The 17,164-nt window shown below is 41.6% G+C and overlaps 1 protein-coding gene across 6 annotated transcripts in view; it reads right to left on the reverse strand.

Moving 5' to 3' along the window:
- The window catches only part of ATP7A (ATPase copper transporting alpha), a 49,230-nt gene that overhangs the window by 16,337 nt on the left and 15,729 nt on the right, over window positions 1-17,164 (reverse strand). For all 6 annotated transcript variants that reach the window (XR_014507184.1, XM_083423369.1, XM_083423368.1 and 3 more), the window contains 13 exons: window positions 14,635-15,372; window positions 13,535-13,759; window positions 11,821-11,984; window positions 10,504-10,665; window positions 9,071-9,147; window positions 8,170-8,395; window positions 6,192-6,425; window positions 5,688-5,779; window positions 5,231-5,358; window positions 4,917-5,071; window positions 4,034-4,168; window positions 1,155-1,349; window positions 791-973 (listed from right to left, as the gene is read on the reverse strand). Coding sequence is in view for 5 of the 6 variants with exons in the window: in XM_083423369.1 (XP_083279495.1) it covers window positions 791-973; window positions 1,155-1,349; window positions 4,034-4,168; window positions 4,917-5,071; window positions 5,231-5,358; window positions 5,688-5,779; window positions 6,192-6,425; window positions 8,170-8,395; window positions 9,071-9,147; window positions 10,504-10,665; window positions 11,821-11,984; window positions 13,535-13,759; window positions 14,635-15,372 (2,714 nt within the window). In the remaining variant the exon portion in view is untranslated. The remainder of the gene's footprint in view (window positions 1-790; window positions 974-1,154; window positions 1,350-4,033; window positions 4,169-4,916; window positions 5,072-5,230; window positions 5,359-5,687; window positions 5,780-6,191; window positions 6,426-8,169; window positions 8,396-9,070; window positions 9,148-10,503; window positions 10,666-11,820; window positions 11,985-13,534; window positions 13,760-14,634; window positions 15,373-17,164) is intronic.

The raw sequence follows: 17,164 nt of genomic DNA on the forward strand, positions 1-17,164 counted from the left end.
TATTTGTAAGACCTGTAAATAATGAGGCTCTTCAGAAAGCCAAGTGAGGTTCATTAATTTCAATGGGTCTTCTCTGAGCAGAACCTATGTTATATACTACCCCATAGATTTCTAGACAATTCAGAATTAATTATAATTATTAATTATAATTATTAATATTAATTATAATTATATTAATTGTATTAATTATAATTATTTAAATATAATTCATTAAGTAAAATTAACCAATTACTAAAAATATACTGTAGTAAATATCTTTGTGGTGCCCATTGGCTTACCTTGTTATCCCACCCTTGTTCCAAGCAGCTCAGGGTGGCATGCATGATTCTCTCTCCACCCCAACCCGCCCCATTTGATGACATCCTGATAACCATCCTATGAGGCAGATAAAGCTAAAACAGAGCAACTGGGTCAAGGTAACCAAGTGAGCTTCATGTGTTAGTAGATATTTGAACCTGGGTGGCCCCATCCCAGTATGACATGCTGAGAGAGACTGTAGGCGCACATCCCTCTGCTGGTCAGAATATTGCAGCTGTTCCTTTACCTCAGAGCATGCTATGAGTTCAAAATCCTGTACTCATGAGCTCTCACTCCAGAGAGAAATCTGAAGACAAAGACAGCCTTACCATGTCACAGCATTTCCAGATAAGGTGTGAATATGTAGCAAATGCGGTTATTTCACTGCATGGCAGGAAAGTTCAGACATGGCTGTATGTCCCCCACAATTAAGTTGGTGCTTGGCAGATAGTTAAGAGGGTGAATCAAGAAATCTCTGTATTAGCTCCTCTACCTGTTTGCAGTATTTGGTAATAGCTGCTCCCAGGGGGTGCTCACTGTTGCTCTCAGCGGTTCCCACTAGTGCCAAAATCTTATTACGTGGCATCCGGTTACTCTCCACTAGGATCTTCACCTGCATCACCACTGGAGTTCCATGGGTGATGGTCCCTGTCTTATCAAATACCACAACCTTAACCTGTAAAAAGAACGCAAACCACATTAGAAGCCAAGTGCTTTCTGTCCCCGTCCCCCCCCCTTTTTTTTTTTGCAGACTAAAGTCATACAAGCTTTGTTTGGTGAAAGATGAAGTTAACCAGATCCTGTTTAGAAACATGACAGTTTGTGGCCAAACTGTAAAGGAAAGTCTGATTTCTTACCTTGTGAGCCATCTCTAGAGGTTCTCCACCTTTGATCAAGATGCCATTTTGTGCTCCTACACCAGTACCCACCATCACAGCTGTTGGGGTTGCTAGTCCCAAAGAACAAGGGCAAGCAATACAAAGCACTGTAATGGAGGCTTGGAAAGCAAAGCGGATTATCACTTCGTCTTTGGAAATGCTCTTATTGTACCCCTATTGACAAACAAACAATTAGGTATGAGCAAGGGTTTCTCACAAGAAAAATACAGCTTATTCTAAAGCAACTTTGACTAATCACTAACTGGCTCACAAATTTATTTAGGGCTTAATTCATAGTATGGTGCTGACCTACAAAATTCTGTGTGGCCTGGGCCCCACATATCTATGGGACCACCTCCACTTCAAGGCCAACCTAAATCAATTTACAGGTGAAACTTGAAAAATTAGAATATTGTGGAAAAGTTCATTTATTTCAGTAATTCAACATAAAAGGTGAAACTAATATATGAGATAGACTCATGCCATGCAAAGCGAGATATGTCAAGCCTTTATTTGTTATAATTGTGATGATTATGGCATACAGCTGATAAAATCCCCAAATTAACAATTTCAGAAAATTAGAATATTAAATGAAATTAGCAAAACAAGGATTGCAAATAGAGCAATATTGGACCTCTGAGAAGTAGAAGCACACATACGTACTCAGTACTTGGTTTGGGCCCCTTTTACAACAATTACTGCCTCAATGCAGCGTGGTATGGATGCTCTCAGTCTGTGGTACTGCTGAGGTGTTATGGAAGACCAGGATGCTTCAGTAGCAGCCTTCAGCTCTTCTGCACTGCTCGGTCTCATGTCTCTCATCTTTCTCTTGGCAATGTCCCATAGATTCTCTATGGGGTCAGGTCAGGCGAGTTTGCTGGCCAATCAAGCACAGTGATCCCATGGGCATTGAATCAGGTTTTGGTACTTTTGGCAGTGTGGGCAGGTGCCAAGTCCTGCTGGAAAATAAAGTCAGCATCCCCATAAAGTCTGTGGAAGGAAGCATGAAGTGCTCCAAAATCTCCTGGTAGATGGCTGCGTTGACCCTGGACTTAATGAAGCACAGTGGATCAACACCAGCTGATGACATGGTTCCCCAAATCAACACAGACTGTGGAAACTCACACTGGACTTCAAGCATCTGGCACTGTGTGCCTCCTCATTCCTACACCAGACTCTGGGTCCTTGATTTCCAAATGAGATGCAAAAGTTGCTCTCATCAGAAAAGAGGACTTGGGACCACTGAGCAACAGACCAGTTCTTTTTTTCTTTAGCCCAGGTAAGACGCTTCTGACGTTGTTTCTTGTTCAGGAGCAGCTTGACAAGAGGAATACAACACTTGAAGCCCATCTCCAGGATCCATCTGTGTGTGGTGACTCTTGATGAACTAACTCCAGCCTCAGCCCACTCCTTGTGAAAGTCCCCAACACGTTTGAATGGTCTTTTCCTGACAATCCTCTCCAGGCTGCAGTCATCCCTGCTGCTTGTGCATCTTTTTCTTCCACACTTTCCCCTTCCGCATAACTTTCCATTAATGTGCTTTGAGACAGCTTCGAGACTTTGGGAACATCCAACTTCTTCTGCAATTACCTTTTGAGGCTTACCCTCCTTATGGAGGGTCTCAATTATGGCTTTCTGCACAACTGTCAGGTCAGCAGCCTCCCCCATGATTGTGCTTCCTACTGAACCAGACTGAGAGACCATTCAAAGTCTCAGGAACCCATTGCAGGTGTTATGGATTGAATAGCTACTGAACCTTTTCACAATATTCTAATTTTCTGAGATTGTTAATTTGGGGTTTTCATCAGGTGTACGCCATAACCATCACAATTATAACAAATAAAAGATTGACATATCTCGCTTTGCATGTCATGAGCCTCTCTTATATATTAGTTTCACCTTTTAAGTTGAATTACTGAAATAAATGAACTTTTTCCATGATATTCTATTTTTTCAAGTTTCACCTGTATTTCCAGGTTTCAAGGCTGGGCACTCTCGGTGGCTGGACCTCAACTTGGGAATTTGCTTCTGTGTTTCACTTGACACTTAACTAAGCATGAATCTGGGCGTACTTCCAAAAGCTACACAAGAAGCATTTGTTGAAATTATATATTGACCCACATGGAGTGCTTGGGAAGAGGTGGACTATAAGTACAATTAAATAAAATTTCAAGGTTTAAAATTCTAAAAAGTTATAATTACCTCTGCAAACCTACATTTGCCCCTTGGTGCTCATATAAATCATGTAATTAAATCCATTACCCTTTTTAAGGCTAGTAATTCCCGATCATGCCCTCATTAAAAACTGCATGTAAACAGATTGGTCACCTAATAAGCACATCAAGAATAAGCGCAAATGTTCCCACCCTACTTCCATGCTTGAAGGGAAAGGGGGCTGCTTGTTTTCGCTGGACATGCTTCCAAAAGCAGCACTGGGAGAGAGAAGTGTTCCTCCTTCCCAGGACTCCTCTTTGAGGCACTCCCATGCACCTCAGTGATAAGCAGGAGTGACTTCTCTCTCCACTGACGAACATGAAGGGAGATCAATCCAGCTTGATTCAGGTGCACAAGAGCTCCCTACAAGAAACTCTTTCTACCTCACTCAACATGCTCAATTTGGCTGGGCTTTGGTATCCTGGCTTCAAAGTACCGAATCCCCTGGCATCATTTGTGACATCTCCTGACTGACAGGTGGATGGCCCTGCAAGGCAGATCTTTATAAGGATCTGGTCTGCTGAGCCAATAAGATTCTCCAGCCCTGCATTACTTCCAAAGACAATGTAGGGAGTGTCAACAGCATTAAAGGGTTGAAACCTGGAAGTGAAACAAATCTTCCCAAAAAAGAATACCAGACTTACAAGAAAATAGGTTTCCACAATTTCGAAATCAACAAATCCGATCACTATCCAGGCAAAAAGTGTAAGCACAGAAACACCAACAATAAATGGAACGAAGTAGCCACTAAGTTTGTCTGCAAACTGCTGAATTGGAGCCTAAAGCACAGGGAGAGAAAAAGAAAATAAATTCTAGCCATCTTCTCTGAGGCTTGAGGTTGTCTCAGAGATTGTCTACACCAGGGATGTCCAACAGGTTGATCTACTGGTTGATCCCCAGGAGGTTTTGGTAGATCGCAGTTGATTGCTGGCTCTTCCATCCAGCCCCGCCCTCTAGATTGCTAGAACAGAAGAAGGAGCTTTTGCTGCGAGGCTGACTGTTTCATTAGTTATCTCCCCCCCCAAAAAAAAACGGGGCTTCCTTCCCTTAAAAAAAAGCTCAACAAGTTTGACCTGAACCCCTCAAAAAGGGGTAGTTCACTGCCAGTTTTTAATTGTGTGTGTTGGTTGCAGTCTTTTGGAAGATGGCTGTCCCTGGTCTACACATTTGCCTAAGTAGCAAATTCACTCTGAATAACAGGCAGTCTCCCATCATTGGCACCTTTGCACTTGTGTCTTTTTCTGCTGTCCTAACAATACATCTTTTTTGCAATGCTTTGCTTGAATAGCTTCCAAACTACACAAAATGATTTGCTTTACGATCTGCTTACCAACTGCCGTGATCAGAGAACGTGAGATCTATAAGGATGGGAATTTTAAGTTGACTCTCTGCTGAAGACCAATTTGGTACACTAAGTAAGCATGTAATGATGTCAAATTTGATTCATAAATTTGTTGTACTGAATCAAAGCCAAAGAAACAGGCTAAAAAACTTAACTTCCTTCCTACTATTGCTTATTGAAAGTACCTTGGATGTCTGTGCTTCTTCCACAAGTTTGACGATCTGGGAGAGAGTAGTGTCACATCCAACGTGGGTTGCAGAGATCAGCAATGATCCATTCTGGTTAATAGAGCCTGCAATGACTGTACTGCCGGGTTTTTTAGTCACAGGCATAGCTTCACCTGCATAAATTGATTTGCCAGCAAAACATTAAGAGACACAATTCTTTGCATTTCCCCCTCTCATCCCCTAGTCTTAATTTTCATTTTGTCTCTTTTCCTTCCTACCCACACTATTACTTAGTTTCAAGCACCCGTTGAAATAAATATAACACAGCTTGCCTGTGATGAGTGATTCGTCCACCATAGAATGTCCCTCAATAACACGTCCGTCCACTGGAAACTTGCCTCCTGGAATCACTTTGACAATGTCACCCCGCTGAACCAGCTCAACATCAACTTGCTCTTCACTAAGAGGACACACAAAATTCCTTAGGCCTTATTTATCCACAACTGAAATAAAGCCTTAGCATGTGCAGCTGAATCTGTGCATATTCATGGTTTGACCATAAGTCTTGCCACATCTTTCTCTCCCCCAAATACCAGCAATTTAGACTGCAAGTTATTTAGGGTGAAGGAATATGTTCTGCTTCTATTTCTCTACAAAATGCCATATATATTGATGGGGCCATACAAAAATAAAGACCATAGGGGGGAAATCAATGAGCACAACATACTAAAATGTATTCAGGTTGCCTTTCAAAAAAAATTATTAAAAAACTACAGTAAAGCACAATACCTCAAGAGGATGTTGTCTGGGCCTAAAGTAACAATAGTTGCTTCAGTTGCTTGTAGTGAAATCAGTTTTGCAAGGGCTTCTGATGTTTTACCCTATAAAAGCATAGAGCCACATATGTTAAATTCAAAGTACCACCTAAAAGATCATTGCAAGCAACAAGGTCATATGCAGCACAAGCCATGCTTCTAGCAAATAAATTAAGTTCTAAGTAAATAAAACAGTCTTCTGTTATTCTCCTTGGGATGAAGATGGACTTAAGTGTGGGGGAAGCATGCATTCCGAAGTATTTGTCTTGAAAACAGTGAATGTATATTTAACACAATTCTGCCACATACAGAATGGCATACCTGTACTCCCTCTTGGATTCCAACAGGCATCATGTAACTGACAAATAACTGAGCACTAAACTTTTAAGATAATCTTACAAAACTAGCAGCGCCAAGTCTGAGAGTGCTTTAATAAATGCCCCCCTAAATATATGAGCATTTATATTTTTATATTTACCTTGGCCACATGCTCCAGCCATCGCCCCAATGCAATGAATACAAAGAGCATGGGTGGTGTGTCAAAGAAAGTCACAGGGTTGACTTTTGCCCTCTCAACCATTGCAACCAAAAGAATAACAAAGGAGTAGGCAAATGCAATGGTGGTCGCCAAAACGATCAGCACATCCATATTGGCAGTCTTATGCTTCAGTGCTTTGTAAGCTTGGATGTAGAAATACCAGCCACCAAATAACTGCAAGCACAGCAAAATTCACAATGACATTTTGCACATAAACACACTATTGATAACTCTATAAGGACTGGAGATCTGTGAACTGTCATTCTCCTCCTGGGTTCAGATAATTCTCCCTGGTAGGGTGGCTAAGCAAACAGGCAGCCGACTGCCTAGAAAAATCTGATGGATGCTCAGCTTTAATAGAGAGGCATTGTTGAAGTGTGGAGCTTATTCTTGCATTTTGTTCCATCATAATAAAACTTAAAAGGAACAAGCATTAATATTTCAGATTTTTGTCTAGAGGGGTGGCAATACAGTAAAGGCAATACAGTACAGGGCCTAATGTGCTTTCAGCTAATAAGAACACAAGAAGATCCTGCTGGGTCAGGCCAATGGTCTATCTAGTCCAGCATCCTATTCTCACAGTGACCTACCAGATGCTTGAGGGAAACCAGCAAGCAGAAACTGAGCAAAAGGGCCCTCTTCCCTCATGTGGCTTCCAGCAACTGGTGTCCAGAAGCACTGCTGCCTCCAAATGTGGAAGGAAGAGCAAAGCCTTCTGGTTAGTAACCATCAATAGCCCTCTCACCCATGAATTTCTCTAACCCTCTTCTAAAAGCACCTACCGTATTTTTCACTCCATAAGACACACTTTTTTCCTCCTAAAAAGGAGGAAAAGCAAGGCAGGAGGAGGGACAGACGGCAGCCCCTTCCGCCCCTCCTCCCAGCTGATGGGAGAGCTGCTTACACGGCTTCTGTCCCAGCGTCGTCTCCTCCTCTTTTTGCTCCGGTTCCAGCATCACCTCAAAGGCGAGGCAAGGCAGCTGCCCACCACAGGCACACACAAATGTGAAGCTCTCCCTTTCTTTTCCTTCCTGTCTTCCCTCCCTCTTCCAACTTGAATAAAATATGGGGGGGAGGGGGAGGGGCCAGGTAAGCCCCACCTCACATACCATAATTCACCCTTTGTCATCCTGTGGGTCCCCAGATGTTGTTGAACTACAACTCCCATCGCCCCTAAGTTTATTAAATAGTTTAGTAAAATATTTGATTCAGAATATTTTTTTTCTTGTTTTCCTCCTCTAAAAACTAGGGGAGTCTTATGGTCAGGGACGCGGGTGGCGCTGTGGGTAAAACCTCAGCGCCTAGGACTTGCCGATTGCATGGTCGGCGGTTCAAATCCCCGCGGCAGGTGCGCTCCCGTTGCTCGGTCCCAGCGCCTGCCAACCTAGCAGTTCGAAAGCACCCCCGGGTGCAAGTAGATAAATAGGGACCGCTTACCAGTGGGAAGGTAAACGGCGTTCCATGTGCTGCGCTGGCTCGCCAGATGCAGCTTGTCACGCTAGCCACATGACCCGGAAGTGTCTGCGGACAGCACTGGCTCCCGGCCTATAGAGTGAGATGAGCGCACAACCCTAGAGTCTGGCAAGACTGGCCCGTATGGGCAGGGGTACCTTTACCTTTACGGTCAGGTGCATCTTATAGAGTGAAAAATACGGCAGCTCAGTGGCCATCACTGCATCTTGTGGGAACAGCATTCCCCAAGGGATAATACGCTGGGGGCTGGATCTAAAATGGGCAGGGCATCTCCTTTTCTTCCCTTATCTCTGTGCCATTCCCCACCCCCAAGCACGCTCAAGAAATTAGGCCAAGGGTTGGCAGCAAGTTTGTCCACCTGCTTTATTCCATACGGTTCATTCAAAGGAATCTTGGCATGAAATTTAAATACTATTATACTAGCATTTGATTTATTTCTACTTGCCTGCACAGGGACACACAACAGAAAGGAGAGCAAATTCATAACAGACAAGCCGGGAAGGATCTGGCGCTCTAAGAACATTGATGAATGATATGCTTCCATTTCTTCTTTGGTCATGTTTGCAACCTTGTGCATGGATGACATCTGGCTGTCTATAACCATCATGTAAATCATCAGTCCCATTACAGGAATGCAGAAAATTAGGCTTACAAGGAAGGATCGTTTCCATCTTAATAAATAAGAGAACAAGATAATAGTGAAGAAATCATAACAACATTGAAAGGAAAGTGTTTGACTATGGAGAAAAATTCATGCATCTAGCACCTTGAGCATGACAGGAAGTATTTAGTAGGGTGTATGATTCACTTTAATGGAAGGTCTCCCCCAGCCCATCAATGTAAGTTGCAGGTGCAGCAGACGGCTATGGTTTAAAGACCTCTAGCCCAGGATCCTGATCCAGATCCCCATGCTGCCAGTCCACTGGGAAAAGAAGAACCAAAGGGAATCTCTTTGCTCAATGCAAATTGCAATTAGGCTGTGTGTACACTATTGGCTTTAAAGAACATGCGAAGTGCATTTCCACCATTCAAAGAATTTTGGGTGTTGTAGTTTAATCCTCACAGAATTACAATTCCTTTAACTAAATACAGGGCCCTGAATTCATTGAGGGGGGAAATGTGCTTTAAAGGTACAGTGTGTACACAGCCAGAGTGAATGAAAGAGAATATTCATGAATCATGGACTAATAGGAACATGCAGCCCATTGAAATGCTTCCGAGGAAATAGAGCTCTTCGGAAGAAAAAGGTTCCCCACCCCCGCTTAAAACAGAACTGTATTCTGGATTCTCAAAGAAGGAATCAAACATCTTGAATGGGATTGGAGCACGAATAAAAGAATACTCACTGCCGTATCTCCTGTTTGTGATCTAAGTGACTAGCAGATCTATCCTTCTTCACCAGCACAGCATTAAATCCTAAATTCTAAAAAAAAAAAAGGGGGGGGGAGATTTGTTGCAGTGTACAAATGTTGCAGACAGTTTCGAAAGCTAGGGAAAAACACATTCAGAGTGCAAGAAAGCAGATCCCTCCCACAAAGCTGTTTCAAAATGTTAGAGGAGTTTTAACTGTATTTCAGTAAATGATGCAAACATATGACTCAAACACATCATGCTTCTTGAGGATACCATGCAGTTGTCTAGATATCTGCATATCACCTGTGCATATATTGCTAATAATAAACACCTTAAAAACATGGTGCTGTACAATATGCAACATAAAACAATGTACACCTACCTACAGGAAGGTTTTGGCCAATCTAAATCAGAGATGGGGATCCTCTGGTCTGTTGGCCAAACTTGGCCTGCCAGTCATCTCCCTTTGGCCTGCAAGCCTCTTTGGAGAGGCCATACTCACCTCCACTATACCAGACATCAAATATGACATCAGTTGTGAGGCAGGTAAGGGCAGAGCTTCAAAGAAACCATCAGGATCTTAAAGTGGGCTCTCACGTGTTCCTTTGCTTGAGTGAGGCATGCTTCCAATGGCCCATCAGCTGAAGGAGGGAGTAGTAGTTCCAGTCACTGGAAACTGCTTCTCTCTCTAAGCCTCCCTGCACAGCTAATTTCTACCTCTGACATCCTAGAAGAAAAGGAGCCAGTCGGGGTGGTTTGCAAATCCTCCCATGTTTTTCCTTTCAACTTGCAACATCAGGATTGGAGACCAGCGGGGAGGCTCACAAACAGGCTGAGGTAATTTTCTCTCACTCCCATTCACCTGTTCCATTGTGGGAAGCAATGGAAAGAAGCCTGCATTTTAAAGTTATCTCCTTCTCTGGCTTCACACAGCAGAAGCAAGAGGGGGAATATTTTAAAATGCAGGCTTCTCTCTTGTGTGAGCAGCTGCTGGTGCTCCAGAACCCTACAAGGGATGCTCATAGGTGGGCAAGACAACCCAACAGTCAATCACAGTGTCATTATACGACATCGTGTGATTGACCAGAAAATGAGGCCCCCAACTGTCAGATTGGCCCATGAGGCCAATCTCGATAAGAATGTGGCCTGTGGAACCAAAAATGTTCCCTGTCCATGATCAAAGCAGACAAACATGAGGAATTTAAAGATGGAAGAATGAAGAAAGGTAACTGAAAAAGATAAGAATTGGGGGAGCAAGACAGGGACAGAGACAAAGTCTCCAAGATTACAATTATCTTTATACTGGTATCTTTACTATCCACAATGGGCCCAACAATCTTCAGCTGCAAAATATGTTCCACTAACACGGTAGTATTTATATGTGAAAAATGAACCAGCAAATTGCTACATTCACAAGACTACTTACCTCTATAATCCGTATAATATCTCTTGGGCCAACTATCTCAGGATCATACTTAATATGTGCTTTATTTGTTGCAAGTGCTACAGAGCTGTACAGAATCCCTTTTGTTTTCATAAGCGTGGATTCTATTTTATGAACACATGAGGCACATGTCATTCCCCTCACCTGTTAAAACAAAAGTTTATTGTTTGCAGAATATTCTCTCTTCAGAGATAATTTTGCATGCATCATAAATAAGTAAGTTGATAAGTAATTCCAATCGGAAGATGGCATTGTTCCCAGTCAATGACCCAAAATTGCACTAACTTTCTTTTATTGATTCTGTAGCACAACTGTTTCACAGTGTTATTTTAATTTACATAGTACACCAAGTATTTCAGAAGGAAGGCAGAATACTTTTTTATAAACCGATGCACCTTAAAGTTGTAAATATTTTTTTATTTTACTTTTTATCTTTTATAAACCACTTCAAGGTTTTTTACAATCAAGCAGTGTATAAATGTTGTGAAATAAATAAATAAAGTATAAACGTAAACCTAGCTGGCCAGCAGAGAATACTGTTGCTCAATTGTATTATGAAGCAGACACACCAAAATAAAATAAATACTTGAGCTGCCAAGGCAAAGGGCTCATTCACACTTACCTCTACCCCCACGCTTTCAAGGCACATATCTGCACTTTAAAGCTTCATGTCCAAGACCATTCCCCCCCCCCCCCACTTTCCCTAGGAAAACCCGCTCCTTAGCACTGACTTAGAACAAATGGCAACTTGGGTTTTCTGTGGGATGCCTTTTGCTCCGATTCTGCAGTCTGGAGAGGGTTTTCATGGAGAAAGTGCCAACAACAACACTCTGACACAAAGCTTTAAAGGATGGACTTGTGCCTAGAAATGTGGCACAAATGGGCATGAGATCAGACTTCCCCTCTCTTAATTCCACCCCCCCCCTTTTTATACTGAAAACTTGATTAAATGTTTGTTGCCCTAACACAAGCTGACATGGAGGCTGAGTTTAAATTTTAAGAATTAGCTTCACTCCACCCCTGCTACAGTCCTGACAAAAATTGTTCCATACAAACACCAAGTGTCTCTAGCTAATGGCTGGAGCTTGCCAAGTAGTAATCTCTCTGACATATACTCTCTCACACATGCAAAGGAAGAGGAGGTGGGGGAGATAAATTACTCTAAATGCTTTTGGAATCACGGTTACTTACACACAATCTGTAGAGGAATTTTCTTTAATTAACTCTGTCTGTATGAAAAGCTCACTAGGTAAAATGGCTGAGTGTTAAGTGGCATTGATTATTAAATTATTTGCTTACGACAAGTTCCAGGGTGCCATCTCCTTCATCATAGTTCTCCAGAACTGTAGCTCCAAAGCCCAGGTCCCTAATCAATTCCGCTACAGCTGATGGCTGGATGACGGAAGGATTATACCTCACTTCTGCCTTCCCAGCCATTAGAGCAACAAGAACAGAGTGTATTCCTAGAGACACAAGGCCACACAAAGGAACATTACATAAAGAAATTAGGAGTGTAATATACAATGGGTTGATCTTGCTCAGCCTTCCGCAATCAGGTAGTCTTCAAATGTTATGGACAGCCACTCCATTGATGACTGGGGTTTCATGGGAGTTGTAATCCAAAACATCTGGGGAGCACCCATTAGGGAAGGCTGAGTTACGCCATATACCTCTATACAGATTAGGCAAGAACAGAAATACTGGAACATAATAGGCATTACTTGCAACAGCTAAAGTAGCCAACTTATTCACAGAATGTCGTCTGGCTCTAATCTGAATCAAAGTAAAGGCTTTGATAGCCACCTTGATTTTTTTAACAGGTAGACAAGCTATAAATACTAGAATAGATAAATAACTACCTCTCCACATTCCACTTCACTTCATATATGTAGATTAAAGTTAGAAAAAAAGTGAATATGGGTTTTGTGTCCATTACAAAGAAAGTATACAATATTGTTTTGTGTGGAAGTTCCCAATGCAGCACCTGTGGGAACCACAGTGTCCTCAGACAACCTCCCTAGCACCCTCCAGTCTGTCTCCTCTTCCCAATTTCTAATGCATTACAGTGGCACCTTCTGGTTACGTACTTAATTCATTCTGGAGGTCCGTTCTTAACCTGAAACTGTTCTTAACCTGAAGCACCACTTTAGCTAACGAGGCCTCCCGCTGCTGCGTGCCACCCTCACACGATTTCTGTTCTCATCCTGAAGCAAAGTTCTTAACCCGAAGTACTAATTCTGGGTTAGCGGAGTCTGTAACCTGAAGCATATGTAACCTGAAGTGTTTGCAACCCGAGGTACTACTGTACATGTCTTTAGGCACCAGGCAAAAAAAATTATTCTTTGGCCATTAAACACTCTATGGCCTTTTAAAAGTGGGAGAGGGGGGAAATGTTATTAAGATTATTTCTGTGATAGTTTTGCTGTTTTTTATTATTATGCTCTGTAAATTATGTTTTTAATGTTGTACACCACCATGGGATCTTCAGATAAAGTGTGGCATATAAATTGAATATATTATAATAATAAACCCCTGCAATGAAGGGGAAAGCAACACAGTCATTGTGCTGCTGTGACAGCAGTGCCTTTGGATCCTCTTTCAGATCTTTTCTGAAAGGCAGCCACTAAAATACACTATCCTATTTCTTGGCCGCTAGCCTTTAAGAGTTCAGAGAGGGAACCAAAACTGATATCTGGCAGTGAAGCATTATGGATTCCACCTTCTATTTTCTGCCACAAGAGACACAGAGAAGACTGGAAGATTGTTACGTCTTATGATAATGAATGGCAAATGCTACTAGCTCTTCTCCTGCCAAAGGATGGCACTCACTCCCACAACATATCACTCCATTCCTTCATCCCTGCTAAAGATGCAAGCCTCGTGATTTAAATTGTATAATCAGAATCCCTGAAGGGCCTACATATATGCATCACCTGAGCTTTAAAATGTCAGTTTAAGCATCACTAAAATGGTGTCAGGAAACTTAAAACCATTTTACTAATGTATATCTCACCATCTTCTCTCTTCAGATTCCTTTCAATGTTCGCCACACAGGAAGCACACGTCATGCCAGTGACTTGAATGTAGCACTTGGAAGGTGCATTTGCATCCTGGTTATTGTGGATGGGGGAGAGGTTGGAGTGAGCTTCCATTTTGAAGTGTTTATTATCCTGAGATTCTGCCAGCCTTTCCTGTGAGGGCTGAGTTATTAGCACCAAAGGTTCTGTACTTGTGGGACCTGGGAACAGAAAAGAATAATTTTAATGTGTTTGAACAACTGCTGCAACTATGTTAGTCCTAGGGGCATTTGATGCATTCATTTCACATCTGGAGGAGCCAAAAATATCAGCTCTCCCAATCTACCTTATTTCTGAGCCAAGAAGATACCTTTGAATTTGAGATGTAGAAAATAGCAAATCCCATGCTTCCTAATTGGAAAATTACCCTTAGGATATCCTTTCCAGTTAAACAGAAACCATAAGGCATCTCTTCTCTTTGGGGGCATGCGTGCTTTCTATATGTATGCTCTACAAACATGTGTTTCAAACAATTGTTTTGTGTTCCTGCTTATTATCTTAGAGTATATGTAGTGTTGTGAGTGGCTGCTAGCCTTTATGTCGAAACATAAAGGTTAGCAACTACTCACAACACTACAGATATTCTAAGATAATAAGCATGAACATGAAACAATTGTTTGAAGCACATGCTTGTACAGCATACACGTAGAAAGCAAGCACGTAGAGCTGGAGGAGGGGCATCTTCCCAGATCTTTGAAGAGATCAGCAAAACTCAATCAGATACACCTTTCCATGTGGCATCTTACAGACCTATTCATTTCAGTGGGGCTATGCAGAACAACATATTGTTGGAATGTACACAATGGGGCAGACCTGCCCATCTCCAAATCAGCTGCCTTTAATGACACCCAATATTTCCTTTCCTGTACCGTCACCCTAAAAAAACTAGGGTGAGTGCCTCCTGGTTAGGCCATTTCAGAATCAGTATTAAGAGATTATAATTAACATGTGGATCTGCACAACCCCCTCCAGAGAAAGCTACCTTTCAAAATAGAAGTTGGATTTGCTCTATAAGCATAATTTAAAGAGCTATCACCTGTTAAGGATGCATCAAAACCCATATCCTCAATGCCATTCCTTAAGTCATCTGGAGAGGTCTGCGTGGGGTCATATTCTATAGTCCCATTATGGTTCAGAAGAGACACGTGTATTGCCTTCACGCCTGGCTTCTGGGAAATTACTCTCTCAATTGATTGTACACAAGAATTGCAGGTCATTCCTTCTATATTTATCACGGTAATGCATGTCAAGGGATGGTGTATGATGCTGTTGACAGCTCTTGGAGATTTCAGTGGAGATTTAGGTGTGTTCAGAAGTGCAGCATTTTCATGTCCGTCAAAAAGGCTGACCTTAAAAGTCTCTGGGGATACTGCTTCTATGGCTCTTCTCAGTGCACTTATGCTGATTAGGCTGGGATTGTACTTTACAACGGCAGACTTTTCCTCTAAAGAAACCGCTATACTAGTTACTGCAGGGAGTGCTGATATGCTGCTTTGAATATTGAAGACACATGAATTGCAGTGCATGCCATCAACTCGGAATGTTATGGTCTTCAAACATTGTGTGTACTCTGGAGATTCTTGCAGAGCTTTTTCTGAGCATTTGGGTTGTGTGTTCTTCAGCCGCTCTACATCAATAGCACCAAGTTTGAGGGGCTTAGGCTGCTTCTTTATCGATGCCATGAAACCGGCAGCTTCTATTTGGTTTTTTATTTCCTCCGATGTGATGAGATGAGGCTGATAAACCACCACAGCTTCCTGATTGTCCAGGGAGACTAGAAGATAAATGGTGAATTGTTAGTATGTTTCCCTAATGGTGTTTCACCTAAAATCCTGGTTTCCCCCTCCATGTTTGCAGGCCAATCCAATTTCTTGCCCACCTCTGAAAGGTCTGCTGCCACTGGCAAGCCAGGTGGGGAAAGGCTGCAAAATCACAGACATACCAGTGCATAACACAGTGTGCAACACAGACAGGTCACATGCCTGCAATGGTGGGGTTTAGCTTTCAAAGTGGGAGGAGCACTGTCCCTATGGGAATGTGATAAACTGTGTCATGCAATTGGGGAAGGAGTTCTGCCACCCTCAAATGAGCCTCTGTCTACTAACATAGCTTTGTCTTCTTTTGCTATTAACAGCATTCATTCTACAGCACACAATTGCACCACAACAGAAAATGGAAATTGAATATACTGAACTGGGTGTGAATTAAAGGATATGTAACAAGAAAAGAATTATGGAATATTATTTCAACATGCGATCACAGTGGAAAGACTTTAAAGAAAAAGCACAGCTGAAATTTATTACTAATAAAAATAATTGGAGATCAAAGACCACTTTCAGAGTTGGTTGCATTATCGACAACCACATGAAACATATAAAGAAGACAGTAAGAAAGGATTTAGTTATACTAGATCTAGGTTTCAAACGGAAGTGATTGAAGGGAAAGTGAAACTACTGAAGGCCGCATATAGCATATTATTAGAATGGGAGATGAAAGATGAAGAGGTAAAATCAGTTAAGATTAAATGGGCACAAGATGTAGGTCACAACATTATGATGGAAGGTTGGGTTAAATTATGGAAAACTGACTTAAAATTTACAGATTGTTCCCTATTGAAGGAGAATTACATGAAGATGATGTACAGATGGTACACAACACCAGTGCAGTTAGAGAAAATGTACAAAACTAGTTCAAATATATGTTGGAAGTGTAAGGAAAAGGAGGGAACATTTTATCATATGTGGTGGGATTGTAAAGTAATTAAAAAAATTTGGGAAATGATATACAATGAATTGAAGAAAATGTTCCATTTAACATTTGTTTAAAAACCTGAGGCTTTTTTGTTGGGGATTGTAGCTGAAAAACATTTTCATGTATGCGACAACGGTTGCGAGAGTTCTGGTAGCACAAGGATGGAAGACTGAAGAAACCCCAACTAAAGAATCATGGCAAGAAAAATTGATGGACTATGCAGAACTGGCAAAATTGACACATAGGTTACGGGACAAGGATAACTGTGACTTTAAGGATGAATGGGAACCTTTTGCAAAGTATTTGAAGACGCAACAAAGCGAACTGGAGTCCTTGGCAGGTTTTGAATAAACATTCACAATTTTTTTTACTGATAATAATTAGCTAAACAGATTGAAGATCTACACAATTCTGTAACATGCAGAAAATAGTGTTATTGGAGAAACCAAAGACTGGAACTGAGGGAAGTTGGGGGGGGGGGAGGATGGGTTTTGTGGGGGGGAGGGGGGAAACGGGGGGTGGAATAAGGAAATGTTTTTGGAAAATATGTTTTGTTATAACTTTGAATAAATAAATTAAAAAAACTAATAAAAATAATTGGGAACTCTTCTTGGACTTTTGAAGGGAAAAGGAAATGAATGATTTTGAGAGAGTTGGACTTAAGAGAAATACAGGCATTAACAGAAAGTGGAGAAGATGGATAGTCCCATGAACGTATTAAATAACTTTTTGAAATGAAACTGGCAGATGGAAAATCAGAGTACTTTTTATCTCTTTATTGCTTCTTTTCTCTTTCTCTCATTTTTAAAATTTCC

The sequence above is a fragment of the Podarcis tiliguerta genome (genome assembly GCF_965153285.1).
Source record: "Podarcis tiliguerta genome assembly, chromosome: Z".
NCBI lineage: Eukaryota > Metazoa > Chordata > Lepidosauria > Squamata > Lacertidae > Podarcis > Podarcis tiliguerta.